General features: G+C 35.4%; 1 protein-coding gene across 2 annotated transcripts in view; it reads right to left on the minus strand.

Annotated features, from left to right (window-relative positions):
- The window catches only part of LOC136026021 (ubiquitin-protein ligase E3B-like), a 78,716-nt gene that overhangs the window by 12,519 nt on the left and 43,923 nt on the right, over positions 1-22,274 (minus strand). For both annotated transcript variants that reach the window (XM_065702173.1, XM_065702174.1), the window contains exon 9: positions 12,536-12,665. In XM_065702173.1, coding sequence (XP_065558245.1) covers positions 12,536-12,665 — 130 coding nt within the window. The remainder of the gene's footprint in view (positions 1-12,535; positions 12,666-22,274) is intronic.

Below are 22,274 nucleotides of genomic sequence, written 5' to 3' on the forward strand. Positions count from 1 at the left end.
CGATTTTTTCTTTTTGACCCTAAAGGCATTTGCAGTTACATCCGAAATAGATACGGCACAGTCCGGAAAACTTGAATTTATAGCGCTGTCAAGAGATAAATGAAAAATTCTCTATAGAAACCAAAACAGAATTTGAATTTTTATAAACATATTCTTTAAATATTGGATATCGACAGCTAGCATTATACTGAACTAGTCAATGCGAATGTTTCCCATTAAAATAATGATTTACACAGTCTTGAAACTAACCTTTCAGCAAAGATTTTGAAACATAACTTAAGTACGTAAGATGTTTATTCGATATATTTGTCACGCTATAATACTGGATGCTATTTTCCGAATACTAATAAAAAAAAAGAACGAAAAAAAAAACAAAATCGAAATTGGAAATAGATTAAAAAAGGAAATAGTAATTTAATTCCTCTAGCCTGAAAGACATACATTCAGAAAAAATCTGACCTTTTAATGCTTAGTTAAATGACCTCAGAGATACCATTGCCCTAATACAATTATATCCTAAGAAATTGTTTAAATACTTCTGTTATTATTACAGTTTCTATGTGGCCAAAATACAACAGAAATTTTAAATAATACGACAAATATGCAATGGTAACCAAATGAAAGAATGATGCAAATTTGCCCCGCGAGTCACCCACCTAAGATTCTTGGTGGGGGGATCTATTAGGCTTAGGTCACCCGTTCCCTATTTATGGATTTTTCTTAATTTCAATTGCCTTCCTAAAATAATTTGGGTATATTATATAAAAAGAATATTTAAATAGCGTGGAGGGTCAAAGTACAATTAATATCCTCATTTTTGTTTTCAATTTCACATCTCAGAAAAATCTTATATTTATAGCTGGCGTTTACCCTCCGCGCCCCCAGAAAAATACTCCCCATAGAATTCACTCTCTCCTTCAAACAATTGTCCCCTATTTTCCCCTTGAATAATTTCAAATTTTCATCAAAAGGGAAATTTAAATCTCTACTCTTCTGTTTAAGTCAGTGGTAATCGTATTGCATTACCTATGGTAAAGACCCATAAGGGCTCTTTAGCCTTGTTTTCAATGAATTGGTACCGAATGAGTTGTTACTGACTACAGTGACTAAATGAATTTCTTATTCTGGTTTAACAGCCCTTGTGTTTCAGTAATTGTTTTGAAAGAATCTTCGAATAAATACAGAATAAGCTGTAACAGAGAGACGATGGGAGGATAGAGGTAGAAATTGACATATAATCATCAGGGCCACATGTAGTTTTTTTTTGGTGGGTGGGGGGGGCTTCAGAACAGGCAACAGGCACGGTCACCTTAGTCAGAGTCTAAGTCTGCAGGAGAGGAGTGGAAGGTGGAGTGGAGGCTTCCAACGACTGGTAAACTATGGTAAGTTAATACTCTCAGATGGTTTCACAACTGAATCGTCCAAAGGGATTTCTTCTTCGTAGTGCTTCGCATTGAAAAACAAGACCGCAGATTTTGACACATAAAACGACAAACATACGTTATTGTATTCAACACATCAAAATTCTTCGATGTGCGATCAGCGGACCTGTTCAAATTCAGCAAGTCGTCAGCATACGTCAAGGCTTCTTAAGCTATGGGTCGCGACCCCATTTGCGGTCGCGTAGCAAAAATAAGGGGTCGCGAGTGGTAAAAATACAATTTAACAAAAAACGTTTTTTAACTTGTTAAATTATTGTTATAAAGAAAAATAACAATCATCGTAGATAAATCTATATATATAAAAATAAGTTGTCTGTGTGTGTGTGTGTCGAGTGACGTCATGTTTGTGTGTCGACTGACGTCATGTTTGTCGACTGATGAAATTACATACCGGGACACCGGGACACAAATGACGACCGGGACACAGTGAATATAAATGACGACCGGGAACCTCAAAGAGAAATTACAGACTGGGTCACCCGGACACAAATCACGACCGGGACACAGGGAATATAAATGAGGACCGGGACACAGGGACACAACTACAACGGGGACGCCGAGGGCACAGGCGAGATATGTAAATGACGACCGGGACACAGGGATCGTTCCCCTGGGATATATATATATATATATATATATATATATATATATATATATATATATATATATATATATATATATATATATATATATATATTATATATACATATATATATATATATGTATATATATAAAGAAAAATAACAATCATCGTAGATAAATCTATATATATAAAAATAAGTTGTCTGTGTGTGTGTGTGTGTCGAGTGACGTCATGTTTGTGTGCCGACTAACGTCATGTTTGTCGACTGATGAAATTGCATACCGGGACACAAATGACGACCGGGACACAGTGAATATAAATGACGACCGGGAACCTCAAAGAGAAATTACAGACTGGGTCACCCGGACACAAATCACGACCGGGACACAGGGAATATAAATGACGACCGGGACACAGGGACACAACTACAACGGGGACGCCGAGGGCACAGGCGGGATATGTAAATGACGACCGGGACACAGGGATCGTTCGAATAGAAATCACAGACCGGGACACCGGGACACAAATGACGACCGGGACAGAGGGAATATAAATGACGACCGGGACACTCAAAGAGAAATTACAAACTGGGACACCGGGACACAAATGACGACCGGGACACAGGGAATATAAATGACGACCGGGACACAGGGACACATCATTAAAATAATAAGGCATAGATCTGAATACGGATTGTTTTTCCCATGGACAATTATATGTTGCATGTTCAAGAGTCAGTAAACCTGACAATCTACTTATATGCACAGACAATGGGACAGCGAAGAATGTTGTATATTCGCATGTTTTACGTAGTTAAAAACATATATATATATATATATATATATATATATATATATATATATATATATATATATATATATATATATATATATCTATTCACAGGTGGGACACAGGGACACAACTACAATTGCGCGTAACTAATATGGCGCGTAACGACTTACGCGCGCGGGTGGGGCTTGGGGGGCGCGAAGCGCCCCACCAACTAGGTGTTGGGGTGGCGCGAAGCGCCACCCCAACAGCTAGTATATCATAAAATCTTCTGGTTTGGAAAGACTGTTTATACCAGCATTTCTATTCCGATCATTATAATATCTTGTATAAATTTACTATAAAACAGAAGATGTTATAGAAATTTATAAAAAATATAGATCTTTTTTTGTCAATCTCTTAAAACCAAAATTATCAGAAACCGAAACCGAAAACAGATGGTACAAGAGGGATGACGGGCAAAAATATTGGTTTTAAATCATTTTTTCAAGCTGTTCATTATGATCATATAACTTTTACTCATTGCCTTATTCACCGAGAGGCAGTAGCAAAAAAATTAGCACCAGAATTGAACGATGTGCTCTAGGATGTTGTTAAGGTCATAAATCAAACAGCTCGTGGTAACGAACTGTAGTAAGGAGCGACCCGGCTCAATAGTAACGAAACTCTAAAAAACGGAATTTTGATGCTAAAATATACATCAAAAGAATCAGATTTTCATGCTGATTTTAAATATATAAGTTTCATCAAATTTAGTCTTTGTCATCAAAAGTTACGAGCCTGAAAAATTTTTCCTTATTTTAGAAAATAGGGGAAAACACCCCCTAAAAGTCACAGAATCTTAACGAAAATCACACCATCGCATTCGGCGTATCAGAGAACCCTGTAGCAAAATTTTCAAGCTTCTATCAACAAAAAATGTGGAATTTCGTATTTTTTGCCAGAAGACAAATCACGAGTGCGTGTTTATTTGTTTGCTTTGTTTTTTTTTGTTTTTGTTTTTTTTTTTTCCCAGGGGTCATCGTATCGACCAAGTGGTCCTAGAATGCCGCAAGAGGGCTCATTCTAACGGAAATGAAAAGTTCTAGTGCCCTTTTTAAGTGGGCACGTAGGGAATTAAAATTGGAGGGCACCTAGGCCCCCTCCCACGCTCATTTTTTCTCCAAAGTCAACAGATCAAAATTTTGAGATAGCCATTTTGTTCCGCATAGTCAAAACCATAATAACTATGTCTTTGGGAATGACACCATAATAACAATATAATAATGGTTATTGGGAAGTGTACAGTCGTTTTCAGGGGATTTTTTTTTTTGTTTTGGGGCTGGGGTTGAGGGGAAGGGGCTATGTGGGAGGATCTTTCCTTGGAGAAATATGTCATGGGGGAACAGAAATTCAATGAAAAGGGTGCAGGATTTTCTAAAATTACTATAAAAAAAAAACAATGAAAAAATAAACATGGAAATTTTTTTCAATTGAAAGTAAAGAGTAGCATTGAAACTTAAAACAGACAGAGATTATTACGCATATGAGGGGTTCTAAAATACTTTAGCATAAAGAGCGAGGTATTTAGGAGGAGATAAATACCTCGCTCTTTATGCTATAGTATTTTTAGTAATTTCAACTATTTATTCTACGGCCTTTCTGATTCCGGGGTTATTCTTAAAGAATTAGAACAAAACTTACGATTTAGAGTAAAAATCGAGGTATTAACGAGGATGCAAACCCCCTCATATACATAATAAAAATTAATGAACATAAAAGTTTGTTACGTAAGTTAATTCTTAAGTTATGTATATTTTTTACTAATAAAAAAAATTCGTTAAATTTATTCGTAAAATTCCTAAAATTTATTGTTGCCTTTTTATGTAACCGAAAAATTGCAAGGCAACTAGGCCTCCTTCCCCATCCCTTATTTCTCAAAATCGTCTGATCAAAACTAAGAGAAAGCCATTTAGCCAAAAAAGGAATTAATATGCAAATTTCATTTTAATAATTTATATGTCGAGAGCAAAAATCAAACATGCATTAATTCAAAAACGTTCAGAAATCATATTAAAAAAATAGTTTTTTAAACTGAAAGTAAGGAGCGACATTAAAACTTAAAACGAACAGAAATTACTCCGTATATGAAATGGGTTGTCCCCTCCGCAATCCCTCGCTCTTACGCTAAAGTTTTTTACTGTTTTAAAAAGCAGAGTTGAGAGAAAGAGTCAAATTTTAGCGTAAAGAGCGGGGCGTTGATGAGGAAGCAGCCCCTTTCATATACGAAGTAATTTCTGTTCGTTTTAAGTTTTAATGTTGCTCCTTACTTTCAGCTAAAAACAACTTGTTTTTTTTATTTAGTTCAAACTTAAGCCCAACGAAATAAAGTTCTATATTAGTTAAAACTCAACCCGACCAGAAATTAAAATTAGATAAATAAAGCCCAAGATGATCGTAAATTCAGATAAATGACCACATCAAGTATAAAGATAAAGACAATGATATGGATGAATAAAAAAGTAATGCAAATAGTACCCTCTGTAAGCAAAGATGAACGATTACCTCTTTTATTGATGTTTCAAAACGGTCCTTAGTTTAGTTTCTGTGTTTGTTTTGAGGTTTGGGTTTTACATTGACCATTGGACTTTATCTGTGTCTTTTTTCAGTTGTAACCTAGCTTTCAGAGTGAGAACATCTCAAATAACTGGATTATATTGATTCGGAGTTCAAAGTAAAAGGATTTGGTTTGAATTGGATATTTATGAACTGTGAGTAAAACCGGTCTACTTTAGTGTGACGAAAATAACGAATTCAGTTACTTTGAAAAGGATTATTTTGAAACTAATTTTATCGGATGTGACAGCATGGTGAGTAATAATTTGATTTGATTTTGGACTTTGGCTAATTGTCCATATTTGTTGGTTATACCATTATGACGGAATATGTACATTCGTCGGTGTTGAATTTCGTGCAATCAAATCTTAAAAAAGGAGTAAGTGATGAAGATTGCTAACCATGCTGTTGGGTTTTTCGATGAGAAGTCTATTATGGCGGCTAAAATAGAACTTTGGTCTCATGTTTACGAGTGTGAACGTGTGCAAAGACGCCAAGGCGATCAAGCTAATTACCGTCACATTAAGGACATGATGGAAATCTTCCAGAAATGCGACAGCGAAAATTTGTCTTTGCCTACATACGTGATTATTTTACCTACCGAGGTTCCTGTTATTCCTGCTGTGGCTTATTCTAGCTTCGCCTCAAAGCTTTTAAGCATTGATTCGGAACTTAAGCAAATCCGTGAGAAGATTTCGTCGTATGATCTTAAATTCCCCCCTCTTAGCAGCCCTGGCGCTCAGTCATTGAATCCCGATCTGACGACCGTTGTTATTTCTAAAGTCCCATCAGAATTAGATAATCCTGCCAAGCGTCGTGAAATAATAGACTCTATTCCAGGTCATGAATATATTCACAGCATTAAGCCCTCTGGCGATAAGCTAGTGGTACGAATTGACAAGATTGCTTCAAGAAACTTTTGCAATGCCGTTCCAAATGTAATGAGAGATTGTGACGTCAAAGTAAAAGAAACGAAATATATTGGAATCATTAAAGGTATACCGACCAATTTTGATGAGGAAATGTTAATTGATTGCAATAATATTACTCATGCGAAGCGAATAGGCAATTCTTTGGCTGTTAGAGTGTTTTTTGAAAACGCTGTTGCGCTGGCTAATGCACTTCGACTTGGTATAAAGATTGGGTATGAGATATATCGAGTTTACGAATACCAACGCCCACCCAAATGCTGTTATAATTGCCAATCACCAAATCACTTAAAATCAAATTGCGATAAAGAAAAATGCTGCTCCCGTTGCGCAGGGCAACATGAATCCTCGCCTGATTCTCCGTGCCAGCCTACACCAAAATGTGCGAACTGTCAAGGCAATCATGTGTCATTTTCAATGAAATGCCGAATTCTTCGTGGACTTCTGTCGAAACGATCGTCCTATACTAGAAAATGAGTGCTAAGACTAATTTCACTATATGTTCGTTCAATATTAACGGTACTAAGGATAAAGACGTTTCTTTAGATCAGAAATTAGAAAATTTTGATGTTTTATTCCTCCAGGAGCATCTCCTACCTTTAGTGAGCTTAAACTTCCTACAGAGAAGTAACGAACACTCAGTTTTTTCTAAAAGTGCACGCAAAACCTCTGGCAGACCATCAGGTGGCCTAGCATGTTTAATAAAAAAGACGCTGTTTTCACCACCCCCTTTATGATATCACGAGAGTGATTGTTATATTGCTATTCGTCTTGCCAACCTTGTCCTCATTAATGTTTATCTCCCCTGCGACCAGAAATCCCTCCGAAGTTTAACTAAATTTACAAAATTTTGCGCATTAATAAAAAGTCTTTTGAATGGCATTGAGAGTAATGGACTGGATTGGTTATTAATCGGTGATCTGAACTGTAACATTAACTCTTCATCAGTGCGGACTGAGCTTCTGTTAGATTCCTTACCGAATAGTTACAAAATTTTGAAGAAAGATGCCTCCCATTCCTATATCCATAATAGTGGCTCACTTTCAGACATTGACCATTGTATCGTTTCTTCTGGTCTCATCTGTGGCGAAGTCCATGTTGATCAGGATGAGCGTGATTACGATCATCTCCCCCTATCCCTCACTGTTACCCTTAATGCTACTGCGGAGAAGAACCTTCGTCCCAATTCTAGAAAATGGATTTCTAAAAGAGAATGGAACAAAGCTGACTGGCCTCTTTATTTTTCTACGCTTGTTAGCCTTCTATCAACGATTAAAGTCCCTTTTAATCTGTTGTGTACAAGCGTTGGGTCCCCACAAGCCAGAATTCAGCTTAATATTTATTATAGCCACATTGTATCGTGCTTAAAGAGGTCTGAAGAAGTAGCTGTTCCCCTATGTCGCTTTAGAGCAAAAACAAGAAGTTCAATTTGGAAGAATGACCCAGAGCTCAAAACAATAAAAAATCGGGCTAAGTTGTGGCTAAAAATTTGGATAGCTTGCGGCCGCCCCTTAAGGGGTAATGTTTTCGATATTAAACAAAGAACAAAGCTTGATTTTAAACGCTATCTTCGAAAAATTAGGTACAATGGTGCTGAATTTCCTAAGTCTCCTAGCCAGTGGAAAAAAGTGATCAATGTCGCGAAGTTTGATAGATCGCCTACGGCTGACCGAATCCCTAATGTATCATGGATCAATCATTATAGTAACATTTTCGATACAGTGATATATGCGGTTCATTTTCGTTTTGCCAAGCTCTGTTCTAATCTGTTGCCAAACAAAATCATTCAAGGTCATGTACCTCCCGTTAGTGTTGACCGTGTCAAAAGAAGTGTAGAGAGACTTAAATCGAAATCTTATGATATAGACGGGATCAGTGCTTTTCACCTCAACACCGATTCGGAGGAATTAGTTTATCACTTGCAGTTACTTTTTCAGATGTGTTTATGCTCTTCTTTAGTCCCTGATTCTTTTTTAGTTGGTAACATTACGTCAATTTTGAAACGCGGTAAGGACCCAACTAGTTGCGCTTCGTATAGGCCTATTACGGTTGCTTGTACTTTAAGTAAAGTATTTGAATATGTTTTGCTCCCTGATCTCCTGTCTACTGTAGATTATATGTCTAATCAGTTTGGCTTTAAGCCGTATATAGGATGCCAACATGCTCATCGTGCTATAGTTTCGCTATTACTTGAAGCGCATAAAAATGGTTTTGAGGTTCATTTTTGTGCACTCGATGTTTCAAAAGCTTTTGATTCAATTTGTCATAGCCAACTTTGGTATTCCTTAATCCAACTTGGTGCAAATGTGTCTATTATATCAACTCTTCGTTTTTGGTATGCTAATTCATATGTTCGACTCAAGTCAGGTGACACCTACGTTGGTAATATCTCCATCCGTTCTGGTCTTAGGCAAGGAGGAGTCTTATCCCCTTATCTTTTTAATGCTTGTCTTTATTCTGTTTTGCCACGTATTAATCCATCATGTTTTTTAGGCCTAACTAATCTTTCGTACATTGCATATGCAGATGATTTACTTTTGATCAGCCGCACTAAATCTAGCCTAATTAAGTCGACCCAGCTTGTTTCTAAGTCTTTTGAGGAAATCGGCCTCAAACTTAATACTGAAAAATGTGAATATTTAGTTTTTAATGCTAAGCATCAAAGTAGTGATCTTGATTGTGGTTATTTTTCAGTTAAGCTCGTTTCTTCGATTCGGTGGCTTGGTATTAATATTTGTTCATCTTTATCGGCTTTTCGATCCTGTGGGCTAAATGATATTAAAAGTAAACTTAAAAAAGGGTACGCGAAAATTGTCCCGAACCGAGGCAGATTTTCACGAAAGGCTTTATCCAGACTTTATTCTACATATTGCGATCATTCTATATTGTTTCTTTCCGGTTTGCGCCCGTTGTTTAATAATCAAGATTTGCAGGGCATAAGAGTTATGTATTTTCGTTATTGTAAATATTTATTGTATCTGCCGCGTTCTTATAGAAATCAGAAGATTATCAGAAAGTTTTGTGCCACTGATATTATTTTCGTTTATAAAAAACTCTATGCTAGATTAGGTGCTGAGGCCTGTCAACGCTTGGGCCCTTACCACCCTTTGATTAGACTGTATTAATTGTATTGTTTGTGTTATTTCGTTTTTCTTTCCTTAATGTTTTTACTCCGCTTAATTTGTCAAAACAAGCGGGTAACAAATAAATTATTATTATTAATTATTATTATAATTATTATTTTGCTGAGAGGTCAGTTGAGCGGAGGTCTTAACTGAAATATCTTTATAATTTTTGTTTTGTTTTTCAATGTCTGTTACTTTCCCTGTTTCTCTCTGTTTTTGCGATTTTTTGTTTTGTCACTGTTCAAGAAGCAGCATATACACCACAGAAATCCTCTTCTATCCCTGCCAAACCCAAAAATATACAGAATGACTTTCAGTTCATATCACCTTTAATGTCGCTCTTACTTTTAGCTACGAGGTATTTGCAAAGATAAGGCTGAACGCTTTTTTCTGTGTAATATAGGATTTTTTTCTCTCAGAGATAAGCTGCTTATCTCCCGTGTCGATTTATTATAAATTACTATCTAAATATCCAGAACAATCACCTTGTGACAGCGGAGTGGTTAGAGCAAGGCCCGGAGACAGCCGGGCCGAAGTTCAATCCCCCGTGTTGCAAGGAAGTCGTATTCTTGTCTTTAACGGTATAATTTTTTTTTCAAAACATCGACACTTATTAAACTATCAAACGTATTAAAGAGAGTTGGGCAGCATTTTTGTAGAATCTGTTGAACCAATATTATGTTACATAAAATGATACAGTAAAAAATTAAATTCTTTTGATAATTTGGAAGTGGTCGGATATATAAGACGTCTTAATCTTGAAAGTCTTTACCCGGCTGAGGCAATCTAATCGTATGACTTAAAATAATGCAGAATGAAATAATTGATAAACCCGAATTCACTGTAATTAGCCAAAAAGGGAAAAAAATAGGTAAGGCTACTACATAAATATGTCTACTTCCCCAAGACAAGGTGGTGCATCTCAAAATTTCTTAATTTTTAGTGAATTCGAAAGTGAGAACAGTGAGTGAGAAAAAAGGGTTTCATTTCCTAAAGGTCGAAAACTACCCAACATCATGTTATGCAATCTAAACTATAGGCTACCAAAACTTTGAATAAAGCTTAAAAGAAGATTGTAAAATTTGACCGAAAAAGGTGTAAGCCGAGATTAGTGTTGTAGCTGGTAGAATTGGCCACGATAAAATTTGGCATTTTAAGTACTTTAAAGTAATTTTACGGACCCCTGTATAATTGGTATTTTACTTATTTTACGTAATTTACATATTTTATCTATCTTAACGGTAATTTATCGGTATTTTATGTATCTTACTGACATATTTTATGATGCCTTGCAAATTTCAGAGCAAAAAAGTGGAAAGAGGCTGTAGAAAAATGATTGAATATGATTTTGGTTTTTGTATAGGCGTGTTTTCTGGTTTAAAAGGCAGCCTGTTTTTGTTCTGTTTTTTTTTTTGCTAGTCATATATAAATCCTGCGTGTAGCCCTCATGTCTTAAACAGTACACAGAACTAATGTAATATTATTTCAGGTTTATTTCACCATTTTAAATTATAAATAGCTTTACTCTGATACACTTTATCGCTCTGATAACAAGAGACCTGAGTCACACAGACCGCCTTTTAAACCTGAATACACAGACGAAAATCACATTCAATCCTTTTTCTACCAGCCTCTTTCCACTTTTGTGCATTGAAAAATACAAGGCATTATAAAATATGTAAAATACCGATAAAATACCGTTAAAGCAGGTAAAATATCTAAATTGCATAATATAGGTAAATTGCGTAAAATAAGTAAAATACTAATTTTACGGGGGTCCGCATAATTACGCTAAAGTACTTAAAATGGCAAGTTTTATCATGACAAATTTTACAACACTAATCTCGGCCTAGACATTTTGTCAGTCAATTTTTACAACCTTCTTTATATCAAGATCTCTATTTTAGTATTTTCTTAATTTCAATTCCCGTCCTAAAAGAAGTTAATAATGCAATTATCTCGGTTAAGAACTACGCTCAGCTGTCCTCGCATCAGAATAATAATTATATTAATTATTAAAAAAAATAGAGATAAAGTCCAAAGGTCAATATAAAAACATAAATGTGAGCTAAGTTGAAGTGCACACAAACCATCAATTGAGCGCGATTTTTTTCTTTTTGACCCTAAAGGCATTTGCAGTTACATCCGAAACAGATACGGCACAGTCCGGAAAACTTGAACTTGATAGCGCTGTCAAGAAATAAATATAAATTCTCTAAAGAGACCAAAACAGAATTTGAATTTTTATTAACATATTCTTTAAATATTGGATATCAACAGCTAGCATTACACTGAACTAGTCAATACGAAAGTTTCCCATTAAAATAATGATTTACACAGTCTAGAAACTAACCTATCAGCAAATATGTTGAAACATGACTTAAGTACGTAAGAATTTATTCGATATATTTGTCACGCTATAATAATGGACGCTATTTGCCGAATACTAATAAAAAAGGAACAAAAAAAAAAAATTGGAAATAGATAAAAAAGGAAATAGTAATTTAATTCCTCCAACCTGAAAGAAATACATTCAGAAAAAATCTGACCTTTTAATGCTTAGTTAAATTACCTCAGAGATACCATTGCCCTAATACAATTATATCCTAAGAAGTTATTTAAATACTTCTGTTATTATTACAGTTTCTATGTGGCCAAAATACAACAGAAAATTTCTTCTAGGCATTGTAATTTTCAAGGATTTTTAATTTTAATCACTCTTTAATCTTATATTAAGGTAGTTTTATGAGCATTAATATTATTATTATAGGTATACAGATGCTTAATAATGTTGTTAATGTTATTATTATTAATATTACTGATATTATTATTCATATATTATTATGAGCATTATTATTAATATTATGATATTTCACATTTAGCTCTAAAATGTTTTAACTGAATAAATTATTTTACAAAAAAAACAACTTGAACAGAAATTATTCTAAAGATTTCAGTTTTTTTGTCATCTATTACAAATGATAGCTATGAAAACACTGAAAAATAAATACAAAAATAACAAAATTCACTTTTGTGAATAATAATAATGTAAGTATTTGTGAAATAAGTTACCTCAGTACAGGAAAACAAAGCCAACCATTCTGGGTTGACGACCGTCCTAAACCCGCGAAGGAATGCCTGAGTCTGATCTTTGATTTGGGTGTTCAGCTTGAAGTGGGCCATTTGATGCACATAATTTATCCTATAAGGTAACAGGAACAATAACTATCATTGTCTTTATATTAACTAAAAATAATATTTACACAGTTTGGGAGACGTATAAGCTATATAAACAATTCTTCATACAAAGTGTCTACATCTACCGTGGAAAGAAGTAACTATGGACCTAAGGGGTATCTTTGAACAAAATCAGAAACAAACAATCAACGCTCTCTATCCAACAACAGTGGAACTGAGAGATTAGACTTGTTACTAGACTATTGATTGATGTCATCTGAATCAGTTGGTAATTCTTGCAATCAGGATAAGACAAAATACTAGCTTATTATTTGCAAGAGAATTTGAGCTGTCCAAAATTGTGAAAAAGTGCTAAAAGTAAGTTGCCCCTTTTCACTTAGATAAACTAAACTAGGACTCGATGCCAAAATTGTCTAAATCCACCTGAACATAAATATAGAAAGCGGAACAGGAGAGAGATTAATCGTTCGTCGTGAAGGGGTGGGGAGATTTACAGGGAGAATACGCCTAGCACCTTCCATTGTGCACATTTTGACCTTTTCCTAATTCTTTCAGACCTTCTTTTATTTCCTCCTTGGATGGAAGTCACTTAAAAAAGAATTAAAGAAGGAAAAGAATTACAAAGTTAGATACTAGAGAAAAAAAAATTAGAATTTGAGCTGGTCTGTACGGGGTAGAAGAAAAAGAAAGGAAGGAATAAATGTTAATAAAGTGTTTAGATAAGGAAGTAGAATTTTAAAAATAAGCAATGAGTTTGAGAAACATTTTAAAACAAATATTTCGAATTGAGATTTTAATCATTTTTTAACTTTAAGTGCAAGTTTTTTAGTTTTTTTAGCACTAAAATTGACGCAACCTCTTTTTGAGCAGCAACCACTTGACGATCCGTTTTTCGCTCCAATGAAAAGAGCCTGAACGAAAAAGACGTGATCAAACAGTTCGTGGTAACGAACTGTAGTAAGGAGCGACCCGGCTCAATAGTAAACAAAACTCTAAAAAACAGAATTTTGATGCTAAAAGATACATCAAAAGAATCGGCTTTTAATGCTGATTTAAATATAAAGTTTCATCAAATTTAGTCTTGGTCATCAAAAGTTACGAGCCTGACAAAAATTGCCTTATTTCGGAAAATAGGGGGAAACACCCCCTAAAAGTCACAGAATCTTAATGAAAATCACACCATCGCATTCAGCGTATCAGAAAACTGTGCAGCAAAAATTTCAAGCTCCTATCTACAAAAATGTGGAATTTCATATTTTTTTGCCAGAAGACAGGTCACGGGTGCGTGTTTATTTTTATTTTTTTTTCCAGGGGTCATCGTATCGACCAAGTGGTCCTAGAATGTCGAAAGATGGCTCATTCTAATGAAATTGAAAAGTTCTGGTGCCCTTTTTAAGTGACCAAAAAATTGGAGGGGACCTAGGCCCCCTCCCACGCTCATTTTTCCCCAAAGTCAACGAATCAAAATTTTGAAATAGCAATTTTGTTCCGCATAGTCGAAAACCATGATAACTATGTCTTTAGGGATGACTTACTCCCCCACAGTCCCGTGGGGAGGGGCTGCAATTTACAAACTTCGACCAGTGTTTACATATAATAATGGTTATTGGGAAGTGTACAGACGTTTTCAGGGGATTTTTTTTTTGGTTTCGGGGGCGGGGTTGAGGGGAGGGGGTTATGTGGGAGGAACTTTCCTTGGAAAAATATGTCACGGGGGAACAGAAATTCCATGAAAAGGGCGCAGGATTTCCTAAAATTACTATAAAAAAAATGAAAAAATAAACATGGAAGTTTTTTCAATTGAAAGTAAGGAGTAGCATTGAAACTTAAAACGAACAGAGATTATTACGCATATGAGGGGTTTAAAAATACTTTAGCATAAAGAGCGAGGTATTTAGGAGGAGATAAATACCTCGCTCATTGTGCTATAGTGTTTTTAGTAATTTCAACTATTTATTCTATGGCCTTTCTGATTCAGGGGTCATTCTTAAAGAATTGGGACAAAACTTACGATTTAGTTTAAAGAGAGAGGTATTAACGAGGGTACAAACCCCCTCATATTCATAATAAAAATTTAAGAATATAAAAGTTTGTTACGTAAGTTAATTCTTAAGTTACGTATATTTTTTACTAATAAAAACATTAGTTAAAAATTTTAATTTATAGTTGGCTTTTTATGTAACCGAAAAATTGCAGGGCAACTAGGTCTCCTTCCTCACCCCTAATTTCTCAAAATCGTCTGATCAAAACTAAGAGAAAGCCATTTAGCCAAAAAAGAAATTAATATGCAAATTTCATTTTAATAATTTATGTGTAGAGAGCCAAAATCAAACATGCATTAATTCAAAAACGTTCAGAAATTACATAAAAAAGCTAATTTTTTTTTTTAACTGAAAGTAAGGAGCGACATTAAAACGAACAGAAATTACTCCGTATATGAAATGGGTTGTCCCCTCCTCAACGCCTCAGCTCTTTACGCTAAAGTTTGACTCTTTGCCACAATTCTACTTTATAAAACAATTAAAAGCTTTAGCGGAAAGAGTGAGGCGTTGAGGAGGGGACAACTCATTTCATATACGGAGTAATTTCTGTTCGTTTCAAGTTTTAATGTCGCTCCTTACTTTAAAACTAGCTTTTTTATGTAATAATTATAAAATCAACAGCCCTAAAGAAACCGTAGTAAGAAAAGACAAATTCCCACAGCTTCTGAAGCTATTCATGGAAAGTCTAGCAGCAAATGAAGCACCAGGTAAAACCATTGGAGTTGCACAACTTAATTTTTAACTTAATAAAAAAAAGAGACAAATTAATTTTTGAGTCCAACAATGTATCAGAATAACGTACCAGAATGCAAAAGTAAATCTGAAATGGAAGTTGATGAGTCAGCGAGCACTGGCCCTTTTAAAGTGTTAAGTGGGGCAACAGCCAAAATGGGTTCAAAATACCCACAAATTTGCGTGAATGGACGTTGGCTCCTTATAAAGTTCCTCGTGGGTTGAATTACCAGGAATTTCATGGTGTTGGAGGTGGTCTTTTTATTTTTTCCAGTGTGAAAGACTTAGCATTCATCTCACTGGACTAGGTAGAGGGAGACCTTCCAGCCCCAAGACTCACTCACGGCACGAAATTTGTACTTTAATCACGACTTTGGTATTCTGAAACTGCACTGGTTAGACTTCCCTTTTAGAAATAAAATGACAATGCTCCCTATCAACACGTTTTTTCTTCCACTTTAAGTTTTACGCCAAAAGAGTTCAAACTCCTTCAACTCCTGTTCAAAATTACTTGTCAAAGTTTCCTAGTGTTCAAAGTTAAACCCCCCAAGGTAACTTTGAACGCCATTTTAGGATTTACACAGCTCTCACTGCATAAAGACCTGCAGTTTTGTACCTTTGCCATTCGACATACAATGACACATTCCTCAAACGCCAAAAATAGTTTTGAGTAAGTACTAGTTTAAAGAACAATACCAGAGAATAACCTTGATTTTTCAGTTTTTATTTCAAAGTTACCCCTTTCTACGGGATCTTCCTTCTTGATCAACATCTTGATTTTAGAGACGATTTTTCTGCTTAAAACATGAAAGTTCACTGGAAAGAAACAAACCTAAGGAGGAGCAACTTAAGTACAAAAACACAAAGGGCCTCCTTATTTTTGACCTTAAAGGGCTATTTTAAACAAATAAAGAACAAGAAGACACTTAAGATAATTGCTTTAAAAAATCGCTAATAGCGTGGGAGTTGATCCCAAAATCCCCAGGCGACTAGCTGTAGGTTCAACTCCCACGCCAGTGCCAATTTTTTCCAGCTATTATATTTAATAAGTAAATTAAAGTGACGACCTTGTTTGTAATTATACAATTTCCACCGTTTTCTGTTCTTTTTTTTGAAAACGGAAAAAAACAGAAAACTGGTAGCCGTTTTTTCATTATCTTTTTTGTTTCTGTTCCATTTTTTCTTATCGTTTCCACCGTTTCTGTTCTTCTTAAACCTGTTTTTCTTCATTTTTCGCGTTTTGCTTACGAATAGAATCATATCGCATCCTTGTGATTTTTATGGGATTCGGACACTTGTCATATATAGAATCAATCAGGCAGGGTGAGTTTTGTCAGTTCAGAAAACATCAATGAATAAAAAGGAGCTTGTAATAAGAGAAATATAAGTAAATAGGAAAAATAATATAAGTAAATAGAAATACACATCTTTATACTATATATATTATATACTTTACCCCTCTCCACCCTCTCATGTGCAAATGTATAGCCCAAATTCTGTTTTCAAAGTATTTTGCCGTGTGTCACTCCTGTTTCAACCCGTGTTCCAGTAAAATCATATTAATACTGACAAAAACATGAGATGTATACAATTTGAGCTATATAGGTACGTATCTCTTATACCCACCTCAAAGTGAAATTGGGTTAATCGTAATTAAATATACCTGGGTATGATAAAAATATAGTAATATATTCTAAAAATTATCTTTGTGGCTCTCACGCTAAGCTGAAAGAAACTAACGAAAGAAAATAGTTCTGTCAAACCAAGTGCTTGAGTGTGGCGGGTATAAGAGATAAGTACCCTAGATATTTTTTGGAAATTAGCGGGGGGGGGGGGGTAAAGTATAGTGGAACTGCTTTCAACATTTTGTAACAACAATTTTCTTGGCATATTATGAAACTTTAGTTTCCCTCTCCCCTAGATGACAGACTTCAAAATTGATAACCCAATTTCTTTCTGAGTTAACTTTGGCGGGTCTCACTTGATTGGAAATCAAAAGCTCTGTTTCACTTATTAAGAGTCAAAGTGAACGGATGGCAACTAGCCTCCCACACCCCTTTTCCCACAAATACATTTGACGAAAATTTCAAGATAAACACATTGTAGAAAAATAGTCCAAAGCTCAAATAACTACGTCTTAAGCGTTGACTCCGCCCCTAGTCCCTAGGGCAAGGGATGTAAGTTATGCAAGTTGCCCATTATTAACATATTAGGTTTTATTCGAAAAGAGGGTATATTTGATCCTGGATCTCTAAAAAGGATTAGGGTACTGAGGTGGGACTTCAAGGAAACGCTGAGAAGGATGAGAAACACAATTAAAACAAAGTATGTGCTTGCTTTTTGTGAAAAGAGAATATTAGCAATATCCAAGAAACAGCTGAGGTTATTAAGTTGAAACTTTCAGGGCATGTTGAAAAGGATGTTAAAATATGGTAGGATGGGCACCAAGTTTCTCTCCCATTCCCTTTTAGCTAACCTCCCTCAAACATATCTGATCAAAATTTGGAAAATTTGGCCATCTTATTCAAAATAGTCGAAAAGCCAAATAAATGTGCCTCCAAATGTGACAACACCCTCTAAAGCCCATTGGACAAAGGTTGTAATTATTACAAGTTGCCCAGTATTTAAATATAAGATCGATTATTGGAAAAAGGGCGAATTTTATCTCGAGTCTGCAAAAAGGCTAATTGTATTAAGGCAAAATTCTTAGAGCATGTTAAGGGGGATGTTAAATTAAATCAAAACACAGTATAGACAGGAGGGTTTTCAAAAGAGGATAATAGGAATACCTAAGAAATGCTGTTAAAAAATATTAAGTTGTTAAAACAATGTTATAAATATTAAGTTGTAACTTTAAAGGTATGTTAAAAGAGATGTTGAAAAAGTAACGGAGAATAACCAGCATCTCCTCTTACCCTTTCAGATGCCCCCCCCCCCCTTAAAGCATATAGGTATCTTGAAAAGTCATTTTATTTGTAAAATTATAATAGTTCATATTATTGACTTAGTAATAAAGTGAACATACCACTCGAATCCTTTTTTTTATGCTCTTTAAGAATATAATAATCCAAATTTAAGCACTTTTTGAGCTCGAAAAAAAGACAAATTTTCAATGAAAGTATGAGGTATCGGTCGTTTTCCGACAAAGAGAGGACGAAGAGAGGAGAGAGAGAGAGAGAGAGAGAGAGAGAGAGGAGAGAGAGAGAGGAGAGAGAGAGAGAGAGAGAGAGAGAGAGAGAGAGAGAGGAGAGAGAGAGAGAGAGAGAGAGAGGAGAGAGAGAGAGAGAGAGAGAGGAGAGAGAGAGAGAGAGAAGAGAGAGAGAGAGAGAGAGAGAGAGGGAGAGAGAGAGAGAGAGAGAGAGAGAGAGAGAGAGAGAGAGAGAGAGATTTTTCTAGTCATCAGATAAATTGTCACTGCTTTTCTTGTCACTAAATAAAATGTCATTGTTTTTTCTTGCCATCTGCAAAATACCGTCGTTTTTACTAGTCATCGAAAAAAGTGTCATTATTTTATCTGTTATTGAACAAAATAGATCAGTTTTTCTGTTGTTGAAGAGACAGTTATTAGTGAGGTTTTAACACGCGTCTACCCTCCCCCCCCCCTTGCGGGTGACGAACTAGCTTATAAGGCGTTTTCATAAATATTCCACTTAGGTTTTAGTGTCAATGGCAAATTTCAAAGCCGAGACTAAAGCTGTTCAAGGCGACTTTATCTGCTGATCTTTAGACCGACTTGCTTACCTGGCGTTTTCGTTGAAAATTTCCGCGCCAAAATCTAACGGATTAAAAAAAAATTTAACGAGTATTTGGCAAAATATGAATTTTATAGAAAATTTCTGATTCGAAAGCATTCTGCAAGGGGTACAAGACAAAATCACAATTACTATCTAGTAGCCAAGAATTGTATCAAGTTTACTTAGGTAGCGCTAATTCTTCGTGCTGCATAGTAGTCGCGCTGTATGAAATTTCCAGCTTTTCTTACCTTTAAGACTCGCGACAACGCAAATGCAAAAGATATGCGTCATGGAAGATCGCCATGAGGGTAGCTTTTTCTCAATTTTCTTCTTTTTTTAGTCCAAAGAAAGGAATGTAAATATTTCAGTAATATTTCTGAAACCTACAATTGCGAGGTCGTATTAGGGTAATTTAAAACTAAATTCCAGCCCTCTTATGTTCAGGAGTCGCCTTAATCACAAACAGTTGAAAAAAGAAAAAAAAATGCCTTATGCCGTGTTAGGACGGTCCGATCACTCGTCAAAAAATGACGCTTTGGCGATAAGAAGCATTCGGCCGTTTTTCTTTTAGAGAAAAGCTCTGATCGATCATCAATTTTTAAGGAATCGGTATTTTGAAGGGTTTCTAAATGTCAGGTCACGTGAACACCCTTACTGACTTGTTCATCATTGTTCAAGGGTACAGGCTCCTCTATGGCCCAGCAGATGTTAAGTACGAAAAGACATTTGACACATTTTACTGCAAATTTCTCAAAAAGTGCCTTACGAGCTGGCACTCCCTTCGAACCAGCACCCGGGAAAGGTTGCCCCTTGCCTCCCTACCCCCATAGACACCTCCTTTGTTAAGACCAGCAGATAAAGTGCTCAAAAACAGCTTTAGTCTTAGCTTTGGAATTTGCCATTGGCACTAGAGCCTGAGCGTAATGTCTACGAAAACATCTTATAAGCTAGCCTGTCGCCCGAAGGGAGGGGGGATTAGATCCATACTAAAACCTCACTAATCACTATCTGTTTATTGGCAGAAAAACAATGACACTTTGTCCGATGAAGAATAAAATAAAAGACAGTTTATACAATGACAAGAAAAAAAAATTACAGTTTATCCAATGATAAGGAAAAACAATGACAGTTTGCACGATGATTTCAAGTAACTACGACTCTCCTTGCCAGAACATTTTCAAGTGTGCTCTGTGCTCTCCATAATCTCTATTAAAGCTATAAATGCCCGTCAACAAATAAGATTTTACGTCCCATGAAATGAACACGGGAATCGGGATAACGTCTTGGAACGTAAATAGAGGTGTTAGTCTGAAGCACCCATTTATACAAAAACTACGCGAATCAAATGACGTTTTATGTTCCCAAGAGCATCTGCTAACTATGGACAAAGCTAACCTACTAAACGTGACACTTCTGCTGTTATACTGTCTTACTACCATGCTGCCAAACACTCTGGTGGGGGTCAGCCTAGTGGTGACACTGCCACTTTCGTGCGAAACGAACAATTGCCAGAGCCGTTCTAGGACTCGAAGTGTTTTATTTTAATGCTTCTGAAAATGATGAAGTGACCTTCGTTAAGACTGATTATTGTTTCCTCTGTACTTTGTAAAATGTTTGAACTAATGGTTATTGATAAAACTGCGACTAAGGTTTATACACCAGATAATCAGTTTGGGTTTAAGAAAGGGGTTGACCGCAATTAAGCACATCCTCTCGCTAATTTATTGGTACATGCTTCTGAAAATGATGAAGTGTTTCATTTTGTCGGTCTTGATGTCTCAAGAACATTTGACTCTGGAATCCATGCCCATATTCTATCGACTGCTTACAAATTTGGCATACACTCTTCAGTTGTAAAGGCTTCTCGTGATATGTATAGGAAGCTGAATGCTAGAGGTAAGATTGCTGTATTGCCTGGTGTACTTAAACTTACTCCACAGATAGAGATTAAGAAATATATTAGACAGGGAGCTCTGGCTTCTCCATCCCTGTTCAATAATAGCATTCCTGAACCTCAACATAAAGCTGTTATGAATTGTGTATTTAGAGGGGTTGATATCTCGTTAGCAAATTACGCTGATGATATTCTGAACGCTAGTCGAACACAGACTGGAATAGAAGAGAATTTCCGCATAATGTCAGAGGAGTATGATGAAATCGGACTAACGTTCAAAGAAACTAAAACTGAATTCCTGGTTTTAAAGCTAAAAAGCCAGTCTTTTTGTTTCTTGGTGCTCATGTCACTCATGAACAGGATCATCTCAGTTATCTTGGAGTGGCGAAAAATTTTTTTAAGATTTTTGTGGCGAATAAGACTAGAATACCTTACAGGCTTTTAGTTCCAATGAAAATTAAGTTTAATCGCCGTATCCTAGGATCTATTTACAATTATTTTGTCATCCCGCATTTGCTTGCTCTTTCGTCTTTTTGGCAGCTTTTCACCCGAAATTATATTGCTCATTTTAGAAAGTATTTTTATAAAAATAAGCGAAATACCTGTTCCGAATGCCCCTTTGGACTAGCAACACCACCGCGTTGACCAGAAATGGAGTTACAAGCCCCTTAGACGCTATCTGAAGAAGAAATGAGTTGTTTAGAAAGATGCTAAATTTTAATTCTAGTTCCCTGAACGCCTTTCTATAGCCTTGTCACTGGTTGAGTGTTGATTTTATATTCAAAAGTTTGTTATTTTGCTTTATTTTTGTTGTTGCTTTTTCCTACTCCAAAAGTTGTGTTCTTTTGTGCACAATAATGGGCAATAAATTGTATTTATTTATTTATTACATTTTTTATGAATGTCATTGTAAAACGAAAACACTGTTAAAAATATGATTGATGAGTAGGGTTAAGGCCTCGTTCAAGTACTTATCTATATTAATTACTAAAGTAGGAAAATAGTCTTCCCTTATCCTTCTGTCTTTCTTTTTTGTTTATATTATATATATATATATATATATTTTTTATTTTATATATTACTTATTATTTAATATATTTTATGTATTATTTATTATATATTATTTTTTATTGAAAATACATTAATTTTTATAGTTTATATTTTTTATGTTCACTTGTGTGGCGGGCCTTTGTTTCTGTGTTTGTGCTGTT

The sequence above is a fragment of the Artemia franciscana genome, chromosome 4, assembly GCF_032884065.1.
Source record: "Artemia franciscana chromosome 4, ASM3288406v1, whole genome shotgun sequence".
Taxonomy (NCBI): domain Eukaryota; kingdom Metazoa; phylum Arthropoda; class Branchiopoda; order Anostraca; family Artemiidae; genus Artemia; species Artemia franciscana.